A 21,939-nucleotide genomic window follows, 5' to 3' on the forward strand; every position below is an offset into this window, starting at 1 on the left:
CATTGGAGTTGCTACTGACAGGTCTAGAAATAAGCCAAACTAGTGCCGACGTGCCCAGGCTGAGGCTATGAGAACAACTTTCGCCCTTGACCTTCAGCAAGACCTTGTGCACAAAAGGAATGGGGGGAAAGGTGCAGAGCAGGTGCGTTCTCCAAGGGAGTGAGAAGGCATCTGTGAGCGAGCCCAGTTTGCAGTCACACAGACAGCAGAACCGCTGACATTTCCTGTTTTGTCTGCTTGTGAACAGATCTACGTGGGGAGTACCCCACCACTGGAAAATGGCCCTTGCTATGTCGGGGCATAGGGACCATTCGCGGTGAGAAGAGCTGATCTGCCAGCTCATTCTGGGCTCCCGAAAGGTGAGAAGCTTCGAGGTGGATCGAGTGCTTTATGCATTACTCCCACAAGCAAATGGCCTCCCGACACAGGTGGGGAAGAGCAGGCCACTCTCTGCCTCTTGATGTAAAACATGGCTGCCATATTGTCTGTAAGAACTTGCACCACCTTGCTTGCGATGGAGGGTAAGAACACCTGACGTGCTAGGCGGACCGCCTTGAGCTCTCTGACATTCATCCGTAGCAAGAGTTCCTGCTGGGACCACTGACCTCGCGTCCTGAGGTGCCCGAGATGGGCAGGCACCATGAGCACCGAGTCCAAATGATGGCTGTCTGGCCGGTACACTGAGGCCAGCCAAGCCTGAAGGGGTCTGAGGTACAACCTCGCATACCACACCACGTGTATGCAGGAGGCCTTGTGACTCAACAGCCTGAGTGGGCCTTGACCTGTGACAACACTGACTGGAAGTGGGCTTCTGGCCCTGGCCTGGGTAGAATCGAGCACTGCTCTGATAAACTCTATCCTCTGAGCCGGGAGGAGTGTTGACTTTGGGTCGTTTATCAGCAGGCCCAGTGCTTGGAAGGTTGCTTGGACGAGGTGGATGCTGGCTTTCACCTGGAACTTGGACTGGCCATTGACCAGCCAGTCATTGAGGTACTGACTCCACCTGCACCCCTCACCTTCTCAGGAAGGCTGCCACGACTGCCATGCATTTCATAAAGACCCATTTGGCTGCTGACAGGCCAAATGGGAGGATGGTAAACTGGTAATGAGCCTGGTTCACAACAATCCTGAGAAACCTTCTGCAGCCTCGGAAAATAGAGATGTGGAAATAGGCATCTTTCAAATCGAGGGCGGCGTACAAGTCCCCTGGATCCAGGGAAGGAATGATGGAGGCCAGGGAGACCATGCGGAACGTCAGCCTTTTGAGGTAACAGTTGAGGTGTTGCAGGCCTAGAATGGGTCAGCCACGCCCTCTGGCCTTCGGGATTAGGAAATAACAGCCTTTCCCACTTAAGTTCCAGGGCTCCTCCACAGAGAAGGGCTTGCACCTCCTGGGCTAAAAGTTGCTCATGAGAAGGGTCCCTGAAGAGGGAAAGGGATGGGGGGTAGGAGGGAGGCGTGGAAACGAACTGAAGCGTATAACCCTCCTCCACTGTACTCCGCACCCAAAGGTCTGTGGTGATAAGGGACCTGCCAAGCTGAAGCAGGAGAGATGGTCCAAAAACAAAAAGGAGGCAGCATCTGGTATGGGAATTGGTGTAATGCCCTCGGCTGCCCTACCAAAAGTTCTGCTTGGAGCCCCCTGACTCTCCATGAGGGCCAGGCAGCAAGGCTGAGGCAGATGGGGGCAGCTGTCTGTGCCTATAACTTCTGCTTTGCTTTTTGAACAGGTCCTAACAAGGCAGTGGGCCTGGGAAGTGGGCAGGCTGTTGGGGCTTGAAATGTTTCCTCAAAGGCACTGGGCATGGAGATTCAAGGACTTGAGGGTGGCTCTGGAGTCATTCAGGCTGTGAAGTTTGGCGTCCATTTGCTCTGAGAAGAGCGAAGTCCTTTCAAACGGAAGGTCTTGAAGAGACTGCTGGACCTTTGCCTGTAGGCCAGAGGACTGAAGTCAGGAGCCCCTCTGCACGGCCACTGCTGACGCCATAGCCTCGGACACCACAACTGCTGTGTCAAGGGTGGCTTGTAGGGAAGACCCGGCCACTGCCTTCCCTTCCACCAGAGCAACAATCTCCTGCCTGGAGGCTTGGGGAAGCGAGTCTTTACATTTCAACATGGAGTGAAAGTCATATCTGCCCAGCAGTGCCTGTTGGCTGGAGGTGTAGTCCATTGGTAGAATACATTTTCCGACCAAAAAGTTCTTGCTTTTTTGAGTCTTTCGCCTTGGGCATTGCCCCTTACAACCCTGGCCTTTCCCTCTCATTGGCTGCCAAGGCCAACAAGGATCTGGGAGAAGAATGGGAGTATAAGTGCTCCTTCCCTTTGGTGGAGACATAATATTTCCTATCTATCTTCTTTGATGTGGGGGGCAGTGAGGAAGGGGTCTGTGTGACAGGGTCTGCTTTCCCCGCACTAGCCCAGACAGGGTTAAGCCCATATTACTGACAGCGGAAATCCCGCCTCCCCGGTGGGACGGGACATGCTCCAAATGCTCTAGCAGTATAAAGGGAGGACGCCCAGCTCAGCTGGAGCTGGCAGCCGAAGGGGAAGGACCTGTGTGGGAAGCTCCTGCGGAGGGCCAGCCACAGCCCCTGACTGCGCCGGGAATCAGAGCCTCCCCGGGCCCGCTGGAGCCCTGGCGACTGGAAGAGCCAGGGGAGGCGACCGGCCCAACTGTCCACGGAGAATCCAAAGGCTCATGGGAGACCCCAACGCAGAGACTGGTCAGAAGTGACCCAGGGAGGGTGACGGAGTGGTACCTCCCACCTGGGAAACCTCAGCGTGTTTCGGTAGGACCCCCCTGCTGAGTCAGTGGCAAGGTGCTACGCCACTGTTAGGCCCTGGGTTGGGGCCCGGTGGAGTCAGGTGGGCCACCACAGCCTGTGGTTGGTGCCCCACCCCCAGACACTCTGGCCGCTAGGCCGTGCTGCCCTCCACCCAAGGGCTGCTCCATAGACTCCGGCCGCTAGTCCATGCTGCCCTGACCCAAGGGGCGTAAACAGTCACAGTCTGCCACAGGGTTTTCACTGGACCGATGATGACCTCATTGAGAGGCAGAGCTATCTCTGATGGGGTCAGCGCAGCCCAGATGTTGACCAGGCTGTTGGAGGACTTTTTAACAACCTCCACTTCCAGTCCTATGTTCGAGGCCACCTTCTTCCATAACTCCTGGAGAGGCCTGAAGTGTCCTGGGGAGGGGAAACACCCATCCCTGCCTCTTCTGGGGAGGAGGCAGCCTGCACCAGCATGGGACCTTCCTCCTCTCCTTCTGCAACAACCAGATCCTGTAGCTCCAGGTTCTGAGAGTCAGTACCTGGCTCAATATCTTAGTCGGATCAGTTGCTGTTCAGTGTGACAGAGGAATCCCTCTCTCAGACACCACTGAGTAGGAGCATCTACATGGGGGATGTTGGGTGGGGGGACAGGAAGCAGAGGAAAACCCCAGGGGTTCCAAAAAGACCACTGTATCTGCATGGGCCATTGCCCACTGGGCCAGGTGCTCAGAGGAACCCCCACCCTGGGATCCACCATTGCATAGGGCTGATTGGTGGGGTACTGGTACTAGGTCCCTCAGCTGAGTGCAAGATTCAAACTCCAACTTGGATGATGAGTCATCTTGTGGGGACGAGGGGGTTGTGGTCCCGTCAGCTCCCCGGGATGGTGCTGAGGATCCAGGGATCGGTGCCGAGATGGGAAGCCTGCTTTGACATAAGCAGAGAGCAAGGGGCCTGGTACCAAACGGGAGCTCGGGGCAACATGCTCCCTTCTGCTTGCCCGCACTGCTGGCACCAACTGTTGTACTGCCAGCCAGTCCCTGGCCACCACAAACACCTCCAGGATGGACGGTACCACAACCCTGCTGGTGCCTCACGGCCCCTCTGGTGCCGGCGGCTGGCCGGGCACTGGACTCCACAGAGCCTGTGGACAGGGCGGAGTCGACGGTATCGCCTGCGGAGCAGGGGCAGAGGAGTGGCCAGATGCTGGTCATGCTCCCCGGCACTCCCCATGCTTCTCCATTCTTACAAATGGGCAACCTCTCAGACAGCTGCTGCTTATGTTTCTTTCCTGGCCCTGGGCACGGGGCACGGGGAACGGTGCTGAGAGTCCTGTATGGACTCTCCCTGCAGCAGCTCTTCGTACCAACACCGAGGTACATGGTGCCAAGTTTGACTGGCTCGCCTCTGAAGAAGGTTTGAGTGCCGCTTCCATCAGGAGGGACTTCAGCCTGGCCTCCCTGTCCTGTTTCACATGTGCACTGAACGGGTGGCAGAGCTGACCACGATCCGCAAGAGGAGTCTCATCCAAGCACTTTAGACAGCTAGAGTGCCGGTCGCTCAAAGGCCTGGGCTTGCCGCAGGAGGCCCCGGGTTTTAAGCCCGGAGACCGAGGCTTGCCCAGTTTCAGGAGCAGAAGAAACTCTGCTACGAGAGTCCAACTAACTATTTACACCAACTAAAGTCAAAAGGTGAGAAAACAACGGAGGGGGAAAGGGATGGAGTAACAAGGAAAGAACCACTAAGAATCTTGAGAGGTGCAGGGCAGCTGGTCACAGACACACAGAGATCCCAAGCCAGGCACCCGAGTGGGGTGGGTCAGACCTCCCCACCTATCCCTCTTCTCCTCTGTGCTGCACTCCACAGGGATGAGCAGGGTTGGGGCACCGATGGGGTCTCAGAGGGACCAGACCCTGAATTCCCCCATGTGCGTGTTGGGGGCAGACACAGCTAGAGAGGGGAACACTGTTGGTGGCCAAGATGCAGGACTCAGGACAGTCTCTGGCGAGCTGGCAGCCCCAGGACTACGAGGAGGGGGTAAATGGGGGAAGGAGGGGGCAGCCAGGACAGTGGTTGGGGAAGGGACAGAGGGGACAGAACAGCAGCTCGCCCAGCCCTGGCAGGGTTAGGGGCAGGTGAGCGGAGCCCCTCTCTCAGCACTGGGGAGGCCGGTGTCCGTGTGAGCAGGTCAGGTTGGACAGGGTCAGCAGCTGGAGACCAATGGGCGAGACTAGTCAGGAGAAGCTTAAACTAGCTACAGAGGGGGCGGGCTAGGGGGGCAGACACTTGGCAACCCTCCTCCCTGTTGCCTAGTCCTGGGGCAGGGCCACCAGAAACTCAGGTGTCCAGGGCAGGATGGGAATTAGTTCTCATTGCTGCTGTCTCAGTGGCGGGAGCCAGGAGGGATTGCGGGGGGGGGAGGAGGAGTGATGGGGTGATTACAACAAGGGGTTGGGGACACTCCTGGGTGAGGACCAATGCGACAGGCCAGTACTACTGAGATGGGGGAATCAGGGATTTTCACTCGCCAGTCCCGTCAGGAAGGGCAGAGCAATTACATCAGAGAGACCAGTTTCAGAGTAGCAGCCGTGTTAGTCTGTATTCACAAAAAGAAAAGGAGGACATGTGGCACCTTAGAGACTAACCAATTTATTTGAGCATAAGCTTTTGTGAGCTACATCCGATGCAGTGAGCTGTAGCTCACAAAAGCTTATGCTCAAATAAATTGGTTAGTCTCTAAGGTGCCACAAGTACTCCTTTTCTTTTTATCAGAGAGACCCTCACCTGCCAGGGACAGTTCAGCAGCGTCCGGCACTGAATGCTTATGGATGGGATCATCACCGTCTTAAGTGAGACAGAACAATTGGGAGCATGGCCACATGGCTACACCCCCCCCCACATTAGGGACTGAGCAGGAAGAACGGCTCTTTACACATCTATCGATAGTGTGCAGGGGAACCTGGCTGATCCCGGGGGCTCCACCCCGGGGACACGTGCTGGGGTTTGGAAGCCCGGGAGTCTCTGCACGTTGCAGGGGCTGATTCTCTCACTAACTCTCCAGCCCAAGTCAATGTCAGACCCTCGCTCTGTGGAGTATGACCTTCGATAAACTCACTTGGGAAATAAGACAAAGCGAACAATGAAGGAGACTCACTGGTGAGCAGCTTTTCCCCAGGGCTGGGGTAAATGCAGCGTACCTGATCTTGTGACTTTAATGTGTGTCTCATGATGGGGGGGGTGTTAAATCCCCAGTTCCTGGACTCATTGGATTAGGGGAGAGTCTGAGTTTTGTTTTTGTTTTGTTTTTTTACAGCAGTAACTTCTAGCCTTTCTAGCAGCAGGGAAAACCCTGGAAATTTGTCCCTTAACAGCTCAAAGAAAAATAAACTCCAATATTTTTCCCAAAATACTCACGACATTTAAGTCAAACTCAGGATTTTTGGGGCCTGACTTGTGAGGTCTGAACACAAGGGGTGGGGGGGTCCCCCGAAGGCAGCAGAGGCAGCTGCAAGTGGGACTGGTAGCAGAAATCGGGGGTGTTTGGGGAGGGGACAGTATGAGTGTTCCACATTGGAGGGTGTCAAAAAGTGTCTTTTGCATGAACCCTCCATCCTGCAGCCCCTCCCCCACCCCATGTCCCTTTGTCCCCCACATTCACACTGACTCTAGTGAGAAAATGTCCCTGAGGGTGGTCCCTTCCCCCCATCCCCAACATGCATCCCTGTGTCCCTTCACCCTGTTTACATCAACCGCGCCCCCCGACCCCATGTCCCTGCGTCCCTAGGTAGGGTCGTGTCCCGCACTCACCCTCGCTCTGGTTGTAGAGCTGACTCAGGGTGTTCAGACTCGCTCTGAACCATTTCTGGTGGCGCTGTGCCCACCAGGTCATCTCGTCCCAGAACTCTGGACCCTCGTTCTCCGCCATCCACACTGGGCCAGGCTTCGCCCCCTGCATCTCGCTGGTGTAGGCGTAGATGACCTGATCGTCCACGTACACAACACGGCTGTACCAGGGCAGCCCCGGGCCGGGCTCCGACACCACCGTGTCCAATATGCGCCTGGAGTGCAGGCCTGGGAGGGGGGGAGATTGGGGAGGGGGAGTCAGACCCAACCAGACCCTGCCAGGGAGTCCCTGGCAATACACAAGAGGCGGCGCCAGTCCTCAGGAGCGTTCCTATGGGAGGGAGACCTGGGAAAGAGCTCACAAAACAGCTTGACCGGGGAGAAAGAGATCGTGGGGTAGAAGGAGAAAGGGAGGCAGGGCTGGAGGGGGAGTGAGAAGGGGAAGGGATTGGGGGATATAGGGGGGCTGAAGCATGTGTGAGGAGTAGGGGAGCATATAGGGAGAGTGTATTAGGGTTCAGGGGAGTGTGACAAAGGAAAGGAAGCCCAGGAGGAGGGGCAGGGCTGGAGTGTGGTGTGGGGAAAAGGAAGGGGGTGTTATGGGAGAGGGTGGGGCAGAAGGACTGGGGGATAGGAGAGCAGGAGCTGAAGCTGGGGAAGGCAAGTTGGGCAGCGGAATGTGTGCAAGCGACAGGTGGCAGCCAGGACACCAGCTGTGCACACAATTTACTATAATTTATTCAAAACATAAGAACAACCAGACTGGGTCAGACCAAAGGTCCATCTAGCCCAGTATCCTGTCTGCCGACAGTGGCCAATGCTGGGTGCCCCAGAGGGAATGAACAGAACAGGTCATCATCAAGTAATCCATCCCGTCGCCCATTCCCAGCTTCTGGCAAACAGAGGCTAGGGACACCATCCCCGCCCATCCTGGCTAATAGCCACTGATGGACCTATCCTCCATGAACTTAGCTAGTTCTTTTTTGAATCATGTTATAGTCTTGACCTTCACAACATCCTCTGGCAAGGAGTTCCACTGGTTGACTGTGTACTGTGTGAAGAAATACTTCCTTTTGTTTGTTTTAGACCTGCTCCCTTTTAATTTCCTTGGGTGACCCCTAGTTCTTGTGTGACGTGAAGGGGTAAATAACACTTCGGTATTCACTTTCTCCATACCAGCCATGATGAAGACTTTGATTTGGTCATGGATATTTTTAGTAAAAGTCCTGGACAGGTCACGGGCAACAAAGAAAAGCTCATGGAAGCCTGTGACCTATCCGTGACTTTTACTAAAAACATCCATGACAAAATGGGGAGCTCAGCTGCGTGACCCACACACCGCCTGCAGGGGCTAGGCAACTGCAGGCCACTCAGAGGTCCGGGGTCCCCCTGCCACCAGGGCAACTGGGAGTGGTTGGTCCCCCCACAGCCCAGGTAGCCCACCCCCAGCCGCTACAGGTGGCAGGGGGACCCCACAGCTTCTGGCCGCCGTGGGCTGAAGTCATGGAGTTAGCTGGAAGTCACAGATTCCGTGACCTTCGTGGAAAAAACATAGCCTTAGTCTTGATTTTATAGACTTTGATCCTATCCCCCTTAGTCGTCTCTTTTCCAAGTTGAAAAGTTCCAATCTTATTCATCTCTCCTCATGTAGCAGCCGTCCCATACCCCAATCATGTTTGTTGCCCTTTTCTGTACCTTTTCCAATTCCCATATATCTTTTTTCAGATGGAATGACTACATCTGCATGCAGTATTCAAGATGTGGGCGTACCATGGATTTATATAGAGGTAATATGATATTGTCTGTCTTATCAATCCCTTTCCTAATGATTCCCAACATTCTGTTAGCTTCTTTGATTGCCACTGCACATTGAAAAAACAAGGAGTCCTGTGGCACCTTAAAGACCAACGCATTTATTTGAGCATAAGCTTTCGTGTAGGCATCTGACGAAGTGGGTTCCAGCCCACGAGAGTTTATGCCCATATAAATTTGTTAGTCTTGAAGGTGCCACAGGACTCCTCATTGTTTTTGCTGAAACAAACTAACACAGCTACCCCTCTGAAACTGCACATTGAGTGCATGTTTTCAGAGAACTATCCACAATGATTCCAAGATTTCTCTTGAGAGGTAACAGCTAATTTAGACCCCATCACTTTATATGTATAGTTGGGATTATGTTTTCCAATGTGCATCACTTTGCATTTATCCACACTGAATTTCACCTACCATTTTGTTGCCCACTCAACCAGTTTTGTAAGATCACCGGTGCCGAATAGAGGGGAATAATCACTTCCCTCCATCTGCTGGCAATGCTCCTACTAATACAGCCCAAGATGCCGTTGGCCTCTTGGCAACAAGGGCACACTGCTATAACGGCCAATGGCTCTGTAATCACATCAGCCAACTCACTAAGCACCCTTGGATGCATTAGATCTGGACCCATGGACTCGTGCATGTCCAGCTTTTCTAAATCGTCCTTCACCTGTTCTTTCACCCCTGAGGGCTGCTCACCTCCTCACCATACTGTGTTGCCCGGTGCAGCAGTCTGGGAGCTGACCTTGTCTGTGAAGACCGAGGCAAAAAAAGCATTGAGTACTTCAGCTTTTTCCATATCACCTGTCACTGTGTTGCCTCCCCCATTCAGTAAGGGTCCCACGCTTGCCCTGACCTTTTTCTTGTTACTAACCTACCTGTAGGAACCCTTCTTGTTACTCTTCACATCCCTTGCTAGCTGCAACTCCAATTGTGTTTTGGTCTTCCTGATTACACCCCTGAATGCTTGAGCTTTTTTTTTTTTTTATACTCCTCCCTAGTCATCTGTCCAAGTTTCCACTTCTTGTAAGCTTCCTTTTTGAGTTTAAGCTCACTGAATTTCAATGTTAAGCCAAGCTGGTCATCTGCCATATTTGCTTTTCTTTCTGCACATTGGGATGGTTTGTTCCTGCACCCTCAATAAGGCTTCTTTAAAATACAGCCAGCTTTCCTGGACTCCTTTCCCCCTCATCTTAGCCTCCCAGGGGATCCTGCCTATCAGTTCCCTGAGGGAGTCAAAGTCTGCTTTTCTGAAGTCCAGGGTCCGTATTCTGCTGCTCTCCTTTCTTCCTTTTGTGAGAGTCCTGAACTCGACCATCTCATGGTCACTGCTGCCCAGGTTGCCACCCACTTCTACTTCCCCTGCCAATTCTTCCCTGTTTGTAAGCAGCAGGTAAGAGGAGCACAGTCCCTAGATCGGAGGTGGGCAAACTATGGCCCGCGGGCCAAATCCGGCTTGCGGGACCCTCCTGCCTGGCCCCTGAGCAGGAGAGGTAATTGATGAAAACATTACCCAGTTTGTTTATGCAACAAACTCTCCTTTCCGCATGATTGAGAACCCACACTTCATTAACATGGTTCAGTCATTAAGACCAGGATACAGTCCACCCAACAGAGCAGATGTCGCAGGCAAATTCCTGGATAGTGTATGAAAGAGAAATTGAGCCATGTGCAAAAAGTCTAGAGGGTAAAATTGTTAAACTGAGTCTTGATGGGTGGAGCAATGTCCACACTGAGCCTGTTTCAGAGTGGTAGCCATGTTAGTCTGTATCAGCAAAAACAACGAGGAGTCCTTGTGGCACCTTAGAGACTAACAAATTTATTTTGGCATTAGCTTTCGTGGACTAACTGAGTGAGATCTTAAACAGAGAAATATGCAGTGACAGAGTTAAATTATAAGCATTAAAAAACACGAATGGGACAAGCACTATCTCTAGCTCATTTTCTTCCAAATAGTCTCAATACTCGGTACCAGGGTCAAACCTTAACTGCTGTAAAACTAATCTGAAAAGTTTTCAAAATAAATCACTGTTTAAAAATGTATAGTGTGTACCTTCTAAAGATGAAACCTACATCTACCTCTGAGTCTTGTGAAATATGTATTAAGGTTATAACAACCAACAAGAATGCACTTTTATGTAGAAAACCATGATTAAATCGAGTCTTCCAGACTAGTGATTGAAATCATGATTTAAATCAAATCCACACTGATGGGTCCCCCCAGGAACTGTTCCAGAGCTGTGTTAGAAATTAAAAGACACAGCGCCAAAAGTAAAATCCCTGCAAGCTGCATGGAAACTTTTTAAAGACACCATAATAGAAGCTCCACTTAAATGTATACCCCAAATTAATTTAAAAAACCATAGTAAGAGAACCAAGTAGTGCCAACCTGGCTAAACAACACAGTAAAAGAAGCAGTGAGGGCAAAAAGGCATCCTTTAAAAAGTGGAAGTTAAATCCCAGTGAGGAAAATAGAAAGAAGCATAAACTCTGGCAAATGAAGAGTAAAATACAATGAGGAAGCCCAAAACAGAATTTGAGGAACAGCTGGCCAAAGACTCCAAAACTAATAGCATTTCTTGTTTTAAGTACATCGGAAGCAGGAAGCCGGTTAAACAACCAGTGGGGCCGCTGGACGGTCGAGATGCTAAAGGAGCACTCAAGGACGATAAGGCCATTGCGGAGAAACGAAATGAATTCTTTCCATCAGTCTTCACAGCTGAGGATGTGAGGGAGATTCCCAAACTTGAGCCATTCTTTTTAGGTGACAAATCTGAGGAACTGTCCCAGATTGAGGTGTCATTAGAGGTGGTTTTGGAACAAATTGATAAACTAAACAGCAATAAGTCACCAGGACTCAAATGTGAAATTGCAGAACTACTAACCGTAGTCTGTAACCTATCATTTAAATCAGCTTCTGTACCAAATGACTAGAGGATAGCTAACGGGACGCCAACTTTCAAAAAGGGCTCCAGAGGTGATCCTGGCAATTACAGGCCAGTACACCTTACTTCAGAACAGGACAAACTGGTTGAAACTACAGTAAAGAGCAAAATTGTAAAACGCATAGATGAACATAATTTGTTGGGAAAGAGTCAACATGATTTTTGTAAAGGGAAATCATGCCTCACCAATCTACTATAATTCTTTGAGGGGGTCAACAAGCATGTGGACAAGGGGGATCCAGTGGATATAGTGTACTTGGATTTTCAGAAAGTCTTTGACAAGGTCCCTCAGCAGAGGTTCTTAAGCAAAGTAAGCTGTCATGGGGTAAGAGGGAAGGTCCTCTCACCGACCAGTAACTGCTTAAAAGATAGGAAACAAAGGGCAGGAATAAATGATCAGTTTTCAGAATGGAGAGAAGTAAATAGTGGTGTCCCCCAGGGGCCTGTACTGGGACGAGTTCTATTCAACATATTCATAAATGATCTGGGAAAAGGGGTAAACGCTGAGGTGGCAAAATTTGCAGATGATACAAAACTACTCAAGAAAGTTAAGTCCCAGGCAGACTGCGAAGAACTACAAAAGGATCTCTCAAAACTGGGTGACTGGGCAACAAAATGGCAGATGAAGATCAGTGTTGGGAATTGCAAAGTAATGCACATTGGAAAACATAATCCCAACTATACATATCAAATGACAGGGTCTAAATTAGCTGTTTCCACAATGGCTCCAAGATCTTTCTTGTGTGGTGAGTTCTCTGAAAACATCCACTCAATGTGCAGCGACAGTCAAAAAAGCGAATGGAAGGTTGGGAATCATTAAGAAAGGGATAGATAATAAGACAGAAAATATCATATTGCCTCTACATAAATTTTTACTCCTGTTGGAATTCTGCAATTTTACTACGGCTCCAAATGCAACAACTGCAGAATTCCACCAAGAGTAATAAATCCATGGTAAATCTTGTATACTGCGTGCAGATGTGGCCGCCCCATCTCAAAAAAGACATATCGGAATTGGAAAAGGGCAACAAAAACAATTAGGGGTATGGACTGGCTTCTGTATGAGGAGAGATTAATGAGACTGGAACTTTTCAGCTTGGAAAAGAGACAACTAAGGGGGGATATAATAAAGGTCTATAAAATCATGACTGATGTGGAGAAAGTAAATAAGGAAGTGTTATTTACTCCTTCTTATAACATAGGAACTAGTGGTCACGAAATGAAATTAATAGGCAGCAGGTTTAAAACAAACAAAAGAAAGCATTTCTTCAAACAACACAGTGTCAACCTGTGGAACTCCTTCCCAGAGGATGTCGTGAAGGCCAAGGGTTTAAACAGGGTTTAACAGGGTTCAGAAGAGAATGAGATTAATTCAGGGAGGATAGGTCCATCGATGGCTATTAGCCAGGATGGACAGGAATGGTGTCCCTATGAGCAACAGGGGATGGATGACTTGATGATTACATGCTCTGTTCATTCCCTCTGGGGCACCTGGCATTGGCCACTGTCGGAAGACAGGATACTGAGCTAAACGGACCTTTGGTCTGACCCAGTATGGCTGTTCTTATGTTCTTACGTGTGACAACACCAGTCATGTGGGTCCGTGACAATAAAACATGACAGTCCTCCTCCCCTCTCCTTCCCTTCCTTCAATTCCTACCTCCCTATCCCTTGCAGATGTGGACATTTTTAGATCTGCTCTCCTCCTAACCCCTCCACTCACCCCACAGACCCCATCCTATCTCCTGATCTCCCTCACACCCGCTCTCCTCCCTCCCTTACTCTTCTCTTTAACCTCTCACTCTCCTCTGGCTCTTTCCCCCTCACAATATGAACACACTTCAGCACCTTCCATCGTAAAGACCCTTGACTCGGTTTGCCTCTCCAGCTACAGCCCCTTCTCCCTTTCATCTCTCAACTCATTGAATGTGCCTCAGCAATCGCTGTCTGGAGTTCCTGTCCTCCATTCCCTCCAAGACCCTCCCCACCTCGGCTTCCACCCCTGGCACTCCAGGGAAATCGCTCCTGCCAAAGTCTCTAATGACTCTTCCCAACTAAGACTCAAAATCAGTGCTCCATCCTCACCCTCTTTGGCTTGCCAGCCGCCTCTGACACCATTTACCAGGCTCTTCTTGATACCTTGTCCCCCTTGGCTTCTTTATCTCTGTCCCCTCCTGGGTCTCCTCTGACCTCTCTAATCACTCCTTCACCATGTCCGTCAGAGGATCTTCCTCATCCCCCTCCAGCTTTCTATGGGGTTCTGTCATGGTCCCTTCTCTTCTCCCTCTACACCTTATCTCTGGGCAAAGCCATCTGGAAACACAAATTCAACTACCATCTCCATGCTGATGACTCACAGATCTACCGATCCACTTCCGATCTGTCTCTTTTGGCACAAACTAAAATCTTGGCCTGTCTCTCTGACATCTCCTTGTGGCTTTCTCGTCATCAGCTCAAGCTCAATGTGGTTAAAACAGAGTTCCCAATCTTCCTCCCAAGACCTCCCTTCTACTTCCTTTGTCAGTCACTGTGGACAACGCCACCATCCTGCCTGCCACTCAGGACCGTAACCTGGGTGTCATCTTTGACTTGGAGCTCTCTCTAGGTCCTCACATCCAGGTTATGCCTCAATCTTGCTGACTCTTTCTGCAGAGCATCTTTAAGACACTGCCTTTCCTGTCCACCCCCACAGCTAAACCTCTCGCCCAGGCTCTCAGCATCTCGTGTCTCAACCGCTACAACATCCTTTTCTCTGGCCTTGACAAACGCAGACTTAGCCCACTCAGATCCCTTCAGAAGATGCTGAAAAGATCGTTTCCTCGCTCCTTGATCTGACCATGTCACTTCTCTCTTTGCCTCTCTCCACTGGCTCCTCCTTCTCATCAAATAGAAGCTGTCTATTTTCAGCTGTGACGCCCTTCGTAGCCTATCCCCAACCGACCTGTCATCTCTCATTTGCTACCGAAATGTCAACTCTCAACGCCACATGATCCCAGCCTCCAACACCCACTTGTTAAATTTTCACACAAGCCCCTTTGTGCCGTGTCCCATGCTACCCCCTCATGCCTCGGAGGAGCTCCTGGTAAATGTCTGCAAAACTACCTCATTATCCTCCACACCCTCCTCAACACTCTCCTCTGGTCGGATGCTTAAAAACCTGGATAACCATTAGACCACTGGTGCTCTGAAACCACAGCCTGTCACTCTGGCCAGTGCGGTCTCCTTCTAATCCCCCATCTGCCTTATACTCCGATGGGACCATATTTTGTTTTGTATCTGTACAGCGCCTGGCACGGTGGGGTCCAGGACTCGGGTGCCTGGGTGCCACCATAAAACAATAATAAATAACGCTGAGGATGAGGAGAGGAGGGAGCTTTACTTTTTAAATTGGCTTGCTTTTCCCACTAGAAAGGCCCGTCTTCTTGGCCCTGTTTTTCGTGAAAGACTCGACAGTGAGCTGGAGAACTTGAGGGGCGGGCGTGTAACCCGAGAACATGAGAGGGGAAGGAATTATTATTTCATGTCATGGTAGCACAACCCAGCTTTAACCATGCTGGGGCTGGGGCTGTGCAGACAGAGCAAGGGACAGTCCCTGCCCCGAACACATTACACTCATCGTAATGGTCAGTTCTGGTTGGACACATTCCTGGAGGTTTCATCACAGGACACGATCTTTAATTGCAGATTAACCTTTAATTCCTGGAGACACCAGGACAATCCTGGAGGGTTGGCAACCCTACGTTGAGGCCAGCTCCACGCCGTTTTTCTTCGGCTTTAACTATTGAATTTGGTTGTTTCTTTTCACCCAAATACTTAAATCGGTTCAAAACCAAAAGAGTTTTAGTTCCTCAAAATAATTAAAATCCCTACAGCAAGTGCAGTGCTATCGGTACAGCCATGCTTTACACCAGTAAATGTAGGGGAATAATCTGTATCCGTATAACCAGGGTTTACATTCAGCAGGAGCGGAGCTCCAGTAAATATTTTCAAACCTTGATTCCAGCCTGATGCTGTTGAATGTGGGGGGGCCTGGGGGCTCCGGGAAATACTCCTATGACAATCTAAGCCTTGAGTACAACTGTGTCCACACTAAAGCTATGTCCACACTGCACTTTCATCGGTGGGTGTGAAAAAAAAAACACACCCCAACCCACAAAAGTTTGACCGATGAAAAGCACCGGTAGGGACAGCGCTTTGCAGGAGGGAGATGCTCTCCCAACAACAAAGCTACTGCCCCTCATTGGGGGTGGTTTTATTTGGTCAGCGGGAGAGCTCTTTCCTGCCAACAAAGAGCGGCCACGCTGCGTGCCTTACAGCGGCATGGCTGTAGCGGCCCAGCTGTGTCGCTGTAAGGTGTGCACCGTAGACACAGCCTAAGTGATTGGTGTAAAAATAGTACAAACACTGCATGTAAAACAACCGTAAAAAGTTTATTCCAACTGTTTAAACTTCATTGTTAAAACCGTGGCCTTCTCTACCCACAAATTCACACCAGTTTAAGTTAAGGTGTGAGCTAAACTGGTTTAGTTAAACCAGTGCAAGAGGCTCTGTGGACCCTCCTTTTCCAGTTTAAGGGCTTGTCTACACTGGCAATTCACAGCGCTCTAACCTGCTGGCTCGGCGGTGTGTGTGTGTGAAAAATTACCGCCCCCCCACGGAGCACAGCAAGTTAGAGCGCTGTAAAGCGCTAGTGTAGACAGGCTCCCAGCGCTCGGAGCTATTCCCCTCGTCAACCTGGTTTACCAGGAGCGCTGGGAGAGCTCTCTCCACAGCGCTCGCGGATCACCACACAGACAGTTCAAAGCGCGGCCGCAGGAGCGTTCCCATGGCAGCACTTTGCGCCGTCTAGTGTAGACTCAGCCTAAGAGTGGCTTTTTTTCTGTTTACCTTAAGTCGGTTGGGCCTTGTCCACATGGAGAGTTGCACCAATGTAACTAAACACAACTGATTCAGCTAAACCGGCACAAAGCCCCACGTGGACACTTGTATTCTGATGTAACAGAAGCTTTTTTCAGTTCAGGTTAAGTTGCTGGGAATCAGTTTAAGCTAAACTAAAAAAGGCCACGGTGAAACCAAAATAAGAGGGCCCACAAAGGGGTTTGCACTGATTTATCTGCACCAGTTTAATTAAACCAGAGCAAGTCTGAAGTGTAGAAAAGGCCCTACTTAACCAAACACCTGTCGAGCAGAAGAAAGAAAAGCTGTCCTTGGTAAAGATTCTACACCCAGTGACCCTTCATTTGAGGGCTGAGAATTCCCACCCCAGGTCTCTGCTGCTCCAACCAGACCTCCAGCAAAACAGGGCAGATGATACTTACAAGAAAACAAGGAGGGGAAAAAACCCTTTCCAGCCTTTGCTATGCCTTAGGCAGCAACAGAAATGGACCCCCTATTTCCCCCTTCTCAGGTCACCTCTAATGTAATGGGCACAGAGGATTTTTCTTTCAACGAAGGCCCAGCCAGGCACCCACGGGACTTGGTGCTGGATGTAACGCATTAAAAAAGCCAAACCAGCCAGTGAGAATGTGAGCTTGGCCCAGACTCTCTCTGATCATCATCAATGTCCTCCTCTGCCCACGCACACACACACAGCCCTGCAGGCCCCAGGCCAAAGCTCTGCACCACTGGAGTTACACCAGTTCTGGGTGTGACCTCCTGACACGACGGCCTCCTGCCTCATTGCTGCAGGGATAACCCGACACATATACCCCCACTTCTCTGCTTTCCTTCCTGGTCCTCGACCCTGTAGGGCCAGGCTGCATGGGGGCCTAACCCTGTTTACGTCAAACCAGGCCTGTTACTGAGGTGACACAAGGGCACCAATGCACCTTGAACCACTTCGAACATACCCCAACCCCACCCCACAGCCTCACCCAGCTCAATACGGGCTGCTGGGCTCCCCAGGGTCTGAGCTGCTGCCTCATGGAGAACAAGGAAGATTCAAATCCATGCCTGGAAAAGCAGGATGTGCCTTCCCCTCTCCTCACCCCACCCTCAATGGGATCTGGAAGCTCTTTATCCGGCAGCTACAGGACATCCTAACGGCACAAACGCAGCACCTGTTCTGTTCTCTGCAACGGGAGCTCACGCCCAAACTAAGACCTGATTAATGCACATTTCCAGGGGCTCCAAAGTTTCCCTCCCCCCCCCACACACACACACCCCCGTGGCACCAACAAGCAGCCAGAGAAAAGGGTGTTAACATCTCTTCCCTAGGATGACACCTCTAAAGATGTGCATCCACGACAGATATGACCCATTGCCATGGGCAGGCGTGGCGGGTATAATAGGCCAATGGAAGCTCCGCCTTCCCCTGCCGCTGCCGCCAGACCCCCAGTTGCAGGATTGTGGAGGGAAGTTTTTGCTTTATTATCCCCCCTGCAATGCCGGGGGGCTGAGGAGGCTGGATGTGCTCTTCAGCTTCCTGGGTTCATCAGTGACCTCCCTGGACTCCCGGAAGCCGAGTAGCAAACCCAGCCTCCTCGGCTGCCCAGGAACCTGCATGGGGCACAGCAAATGCTTCTGCCGGAGGAGAGCGAGGGGCTTCAGGGGTTGGGGTCTGGGGACGGGAGTTGCTCCTTGGCTGGCCCGGGGCAGCTCCAGGCAGGTGGGGTGGGGGACAGGGCAGAGACTCAGGGCATGGGCTGGCCCCAGACTCCTCCGGCCGAGGGGGACTTGTGGCCCCGGCCGCTGGGGGAGGGGCACAAGCAGAAGGGGCAGGCTGAGGGCTTGCCTCCCCTGAAGAGGGGGCCCCACACCCACCCGCCCGCCGCCCAGGCCCATGGCTGACTGGGGGTGCGAGGAGACAGGGGCGGACACAGCTCAGCCCCACGTAGCCGAGGACAAGCCAGGCTCAGGAGTCCAGGCCCTGGGGGTCAAACTGAAGCACCTTCTGGGAGCCACGAACGGCCCGAGAGTCCCGTCACTGAACCCTGGGCCATGGGGGTCAATTTACCCCCCTCTGTCAGCCCGGCTCTGCCCACAGGGCTCGGGTCTGAGAGCCCCGCCCGGCCCGGAGACGCGGCAGAGACCCAGCCTGGGCAGCGCCTGGCCCCGGGGACTCCCCGCAGCCGGGAGCCTCACGGGGCCGCGAGGGGCTTGTCGGCGGGTGCAGCACCCATGGGTGCCGGTCCGAGCGGGGCCGCACACCTGGCTGGGGGCGGTCGGCGTTGGATGCCGGGGTCACCGCTCGGGTCGGGGCGCTCAGCCCCCCCGGCACATTGCCCCCGCAGCCCCCGGCAGCGCCGGGCACAAGGGGGCCAGGACCCCCCCCCCGGTCACTATAGCAACGTCACTGATCCCTGTCAGCGACCGCTCAGTGCTGGGGGGGTGCGGGGGGGTCTCCCGACACCTCTGAACACAGAGCCCAGAACTGCCCCCCCTGGCCAGGCTGCCCCCCCCGACACCCAGCTCCCCCCTCCCCGCACCCCCCCCGGCCCGGCTGCCCCCCCCCGACACCCCCCGGCCCGGCTACCCCCCCCGACACCCAGCTCCCCCCTCCCCGCACCCCCCCCGGCCCGGCTGCCCCCCCCGACACCCAGCTCCCCCCTCCCCGCACCCCCCCGGCCCGGCTGCCCCCCCCCGACACCCAGCTCCCCCCTCCCCGCACCCCCCGGCCCGGCTACCCCCCCCGACACCCAGCTCCCCCCTCCCCGCACCCCCCCCGGCCCGGCTGCCCCCCCCGACACCCAGCTCCCCCCTCCCCGCACCCCCCCCCGGCCCGGCTGCCCCCCCCGACACCCAGCTCCCCCCTCCCCGCACCCCCCGGCCCGGCTGCCCCCCCCGACACCCAGCTCCCCCCTCCCCGCACCCCCCCCGGCCCGGGGTCTCCCCCCGGCACTCACGGGAGCGGCCCCCCGGCAGGGCGGCGGCCCCCAGCAGCAGCAGCAGGCGCAGCGCCAGGGCCATGCCCGGACCCCCCGAGCTGCGGGGCCGGACGCAGCGCCGGGACCCACAGCTCCCCGGGGCGCTGAGCCAGCTCCTGGCCGTGAGAGCCTCCAGTCTGCAGGGATTGGCTGAGAGGGGAACATCTCACCAATAGCGATGCGGAGACCCGCCTTCGTCACCGGTCGCTGGGCAGACCCGGCCTGGGCAGGCGGGCGAAGGGGAAGCGACGGTCTGACCGGGAGGGGGCGCGTTGGCGCCGCGGAGAACTTGGCCCCGGGGCTGTAACGACCGGAGCGGCAATTACGGCCCCGCCCAGTGATGCTCGGCCCATGGCCGGGCCCTGCTCTGCAGGATTCTCTCTGGGAGGGGTCCTGGGGCCAGCCGGCCCATCACACGGGGGTCACAGCGCGGCCCAGGGGCTCTCAGCCCCCCCACCCCACATTGCTCCTGTGCACCCCGGCCCCGTGCGCCCCTCTACTCTGACCCCCGCAGCCCCCGGCCTGAGACCTCCCCGCTGCTGCTGGGACCTTGTCTCTCACAGGAGGGACTTCTGCACGGTCTGAACTGAGCCCTTCCCTGGCGCTGGGTGACCCCAGTGCCCCCGGCCCCGCCACGGCGTCCTGCCCCCAGCCTGGGGCCGGGGAGAGAGGCACAAAGAGAGGCCGGTGATTTGCCATGGAAGCCGTAAGTATAGGGAGAGAACCCAGGAGTCCTGGCTCCAGCCCCCTGCTCTACCCCACTACACCCCACTTCTCTTCCGCAGCAAGGGAGAGAACCCAGGAGTCCTGGCTCCAGCCCCCTGCTCTACCCCACTACACCCCACTTCTCTCCCGGAGCAAGAGAGAGAACCCAGGAGTCCCAGCTCCACCCCCTGATCTACGCACAGGCAGACGATGACCTAACCCCTTTATGTTCTCTGCTTTTGCAAGTCACTTGGCTGTTTACATCATTTCTGGGAACTATTTTTGGTTCGTCTCCTCCTCTTGCGGGGAGAGGAGGTACCAAGGCTCAGCAGTCTCTCGTTGGAGTCTGTTTTTGAAGTTCTTTTTGTTGAAGAATTACAACTTTTAGGTCTGTAATCGAGTGACCAGAGAGATTGAAGTGTTCTCTGACTGGTTTTTTAATGTTATAATTCTTGACATATGATTCGTGTCCATTTATTCTTTTATGTAGAGACTGTCTGGTTTGGCCAATGTACGTGGCAGAGGGGCATTGCTGGCACATGCTGGCATATATCACATTGGTAGATGCGCAGGTGAACGAGCCTCTGATAGAGTGGTTGATGTGATAAGGCCCTGTGATGGTGTCCCTGAATAGATATGTGGACACAGTTGGCAACGGGCTTTGTTGCAAGGATAGGTTGCAATTCTTCAACAAAAAAACTTCAAAAACAGACTCCAACGAGAGACTGCTGAATTGGAATTAATTTGCAAACTGGATACAATTAACTTAGGCTTCAATAGAGACTGGGAGTGGATGGGTCATTACACAAAGCAAAACTATTTCCCCATGTTTATCCCCCACCCCCCACTGTTCCTCAGATGTTCTTGTCAACTGCTGAAAATGGCCCGCCTTGATTATCACTACAAAAGGTTCCCCCCACACACACACACACCCCCTCGCCCCCCACCGCTCTCCTGCTGGTAATAGCTCACCTTTCCTGATCACTCTGGTTACAGTCTGTATGGTAACACCCATTGTTTCATGTTCTCTGTGTATATAAATCTCGCCACTGTATTTTCCACTGCATGCATCCGATGAAGTGAGCTGTAGCTCACGAAACCTTATGCTCAAATAAATTGGTTAGTCTCTAAGGTGCCACAAGTCCTCACTGTGGGTGTTAGAGTGACCAGGTGTCTGGTTTTGGTCGGACTGGAACACCCAGTCCAAAAGGGATCCTGGTGGCTCCAGTCAGCACGGCTGACTGGGCAGTTAAATGTCCGGTTTGCACAGCACCACAGCTGGGCTGGCAGGCTCCCCGCTAGCCACCGCACCACGGAGCACATCCGGCTCCTAGCCTTGGGGCTGCTGGGGGTGGGAGGCATGCTGCCCTCCCTCCCTCCGCCCTCAGGCACAGGTCCCATTGGCTGGGTCAGGGCAGGGGAGGAATTAGCGCCACTCAAGCGCTCAGCAGGTGGCTGTTGAGGGGTCCCGTGGCGCGCACCTCTCCCGCACCTGCCCGGCCCTCCTCTCCTTGTGCTCCTCCTGTGGCCAGGCTCCAGCTGCGGCACTTGCGGACCCAGGAGTTGGAGGTATGTTGTATCCTCGTCTCTGAGTGCTAGGAATGGGGCTGCACCCCCATCCCCCTCACTGCATCCCTCCCGTCTCACCTCCCTCGCACCCCCGTCATTGCATCGCCTGCACTCCCATCCCCCTCACTGCATGTCTCCTTTTCCAACCCCCCCCAGTGCATCTCTCTCACACCACACCCTGTTCTGCCCCCCACACCTACCCATCCCAGCCCTGAACCCGTTACAGCACTCTTCCTCCCAGCCTGTCCACCTCCCAGAGCTGCCATCCCCATGTCCCTCACCCCCACAGCCCTGCACCTCATTCACCTCCAAACACTGCTGCATTCCCATTATGTCCCTATGCACCCCTGTGCCCCCCACATCCTCATGCATAGGGTTGCCAACCCTCCAGGGTTGCCCTGGAGTCTCCAGGAATTAAAGATTAAT

The 21,939-nt window shown here is 53.5% G+C and overlaps 1 protein-coding gene across 3 annotated transcripts in view; it reads right to left on the reverse strand.

Moving 5' to 3' along the window:
• Nucleotides 1–19,329, reverse strand: part of LOC141987882 (class I histocompatibility antigen, F10 alpha chain-like) — a 36,355-nt gene extending 17,026 nt beyond the window's left edge. For all 3 annotated transcript variants that reach the window (XM_074953732.1, XM_074953731.1, XM_074953730.1), the window contains exons 1-2: nucleotides 19,219–19,329; nucleotides 6,582–6,845 (exon numbers count right to left, since the gene is read on the reverse strand). In XM_074953732.1, the coding sequence (XP_074809833.1) occupies nucleotides 6,582–6,845; nucleotides 19,219–19,282 (328 nt within the window). In that variant the 5' untranslated portion in view covers nucleotides 19,283–19,329. The remainder of the gene's footprint in view (nucleotides 1–6,581; nucleotides 6,846–19,218) is intronic.
• Between the last annotated feature and the right edge of the window lie 2,610 nt (nucleotides 19,330–21,939).

Source organism: Natator depressus, chromosome 5, assembly GCF_965152275.1.
Source record: "Natator depressus isolate rNatDep1 chromosome 5, rNatDep2.hap1, whole genome shotgun sequence".
NCBI classification, from domain to species: Eukaryota; Metazoa; Chordata; order Testudines; family Cheloniidae; genus Natator; species Natator depressus.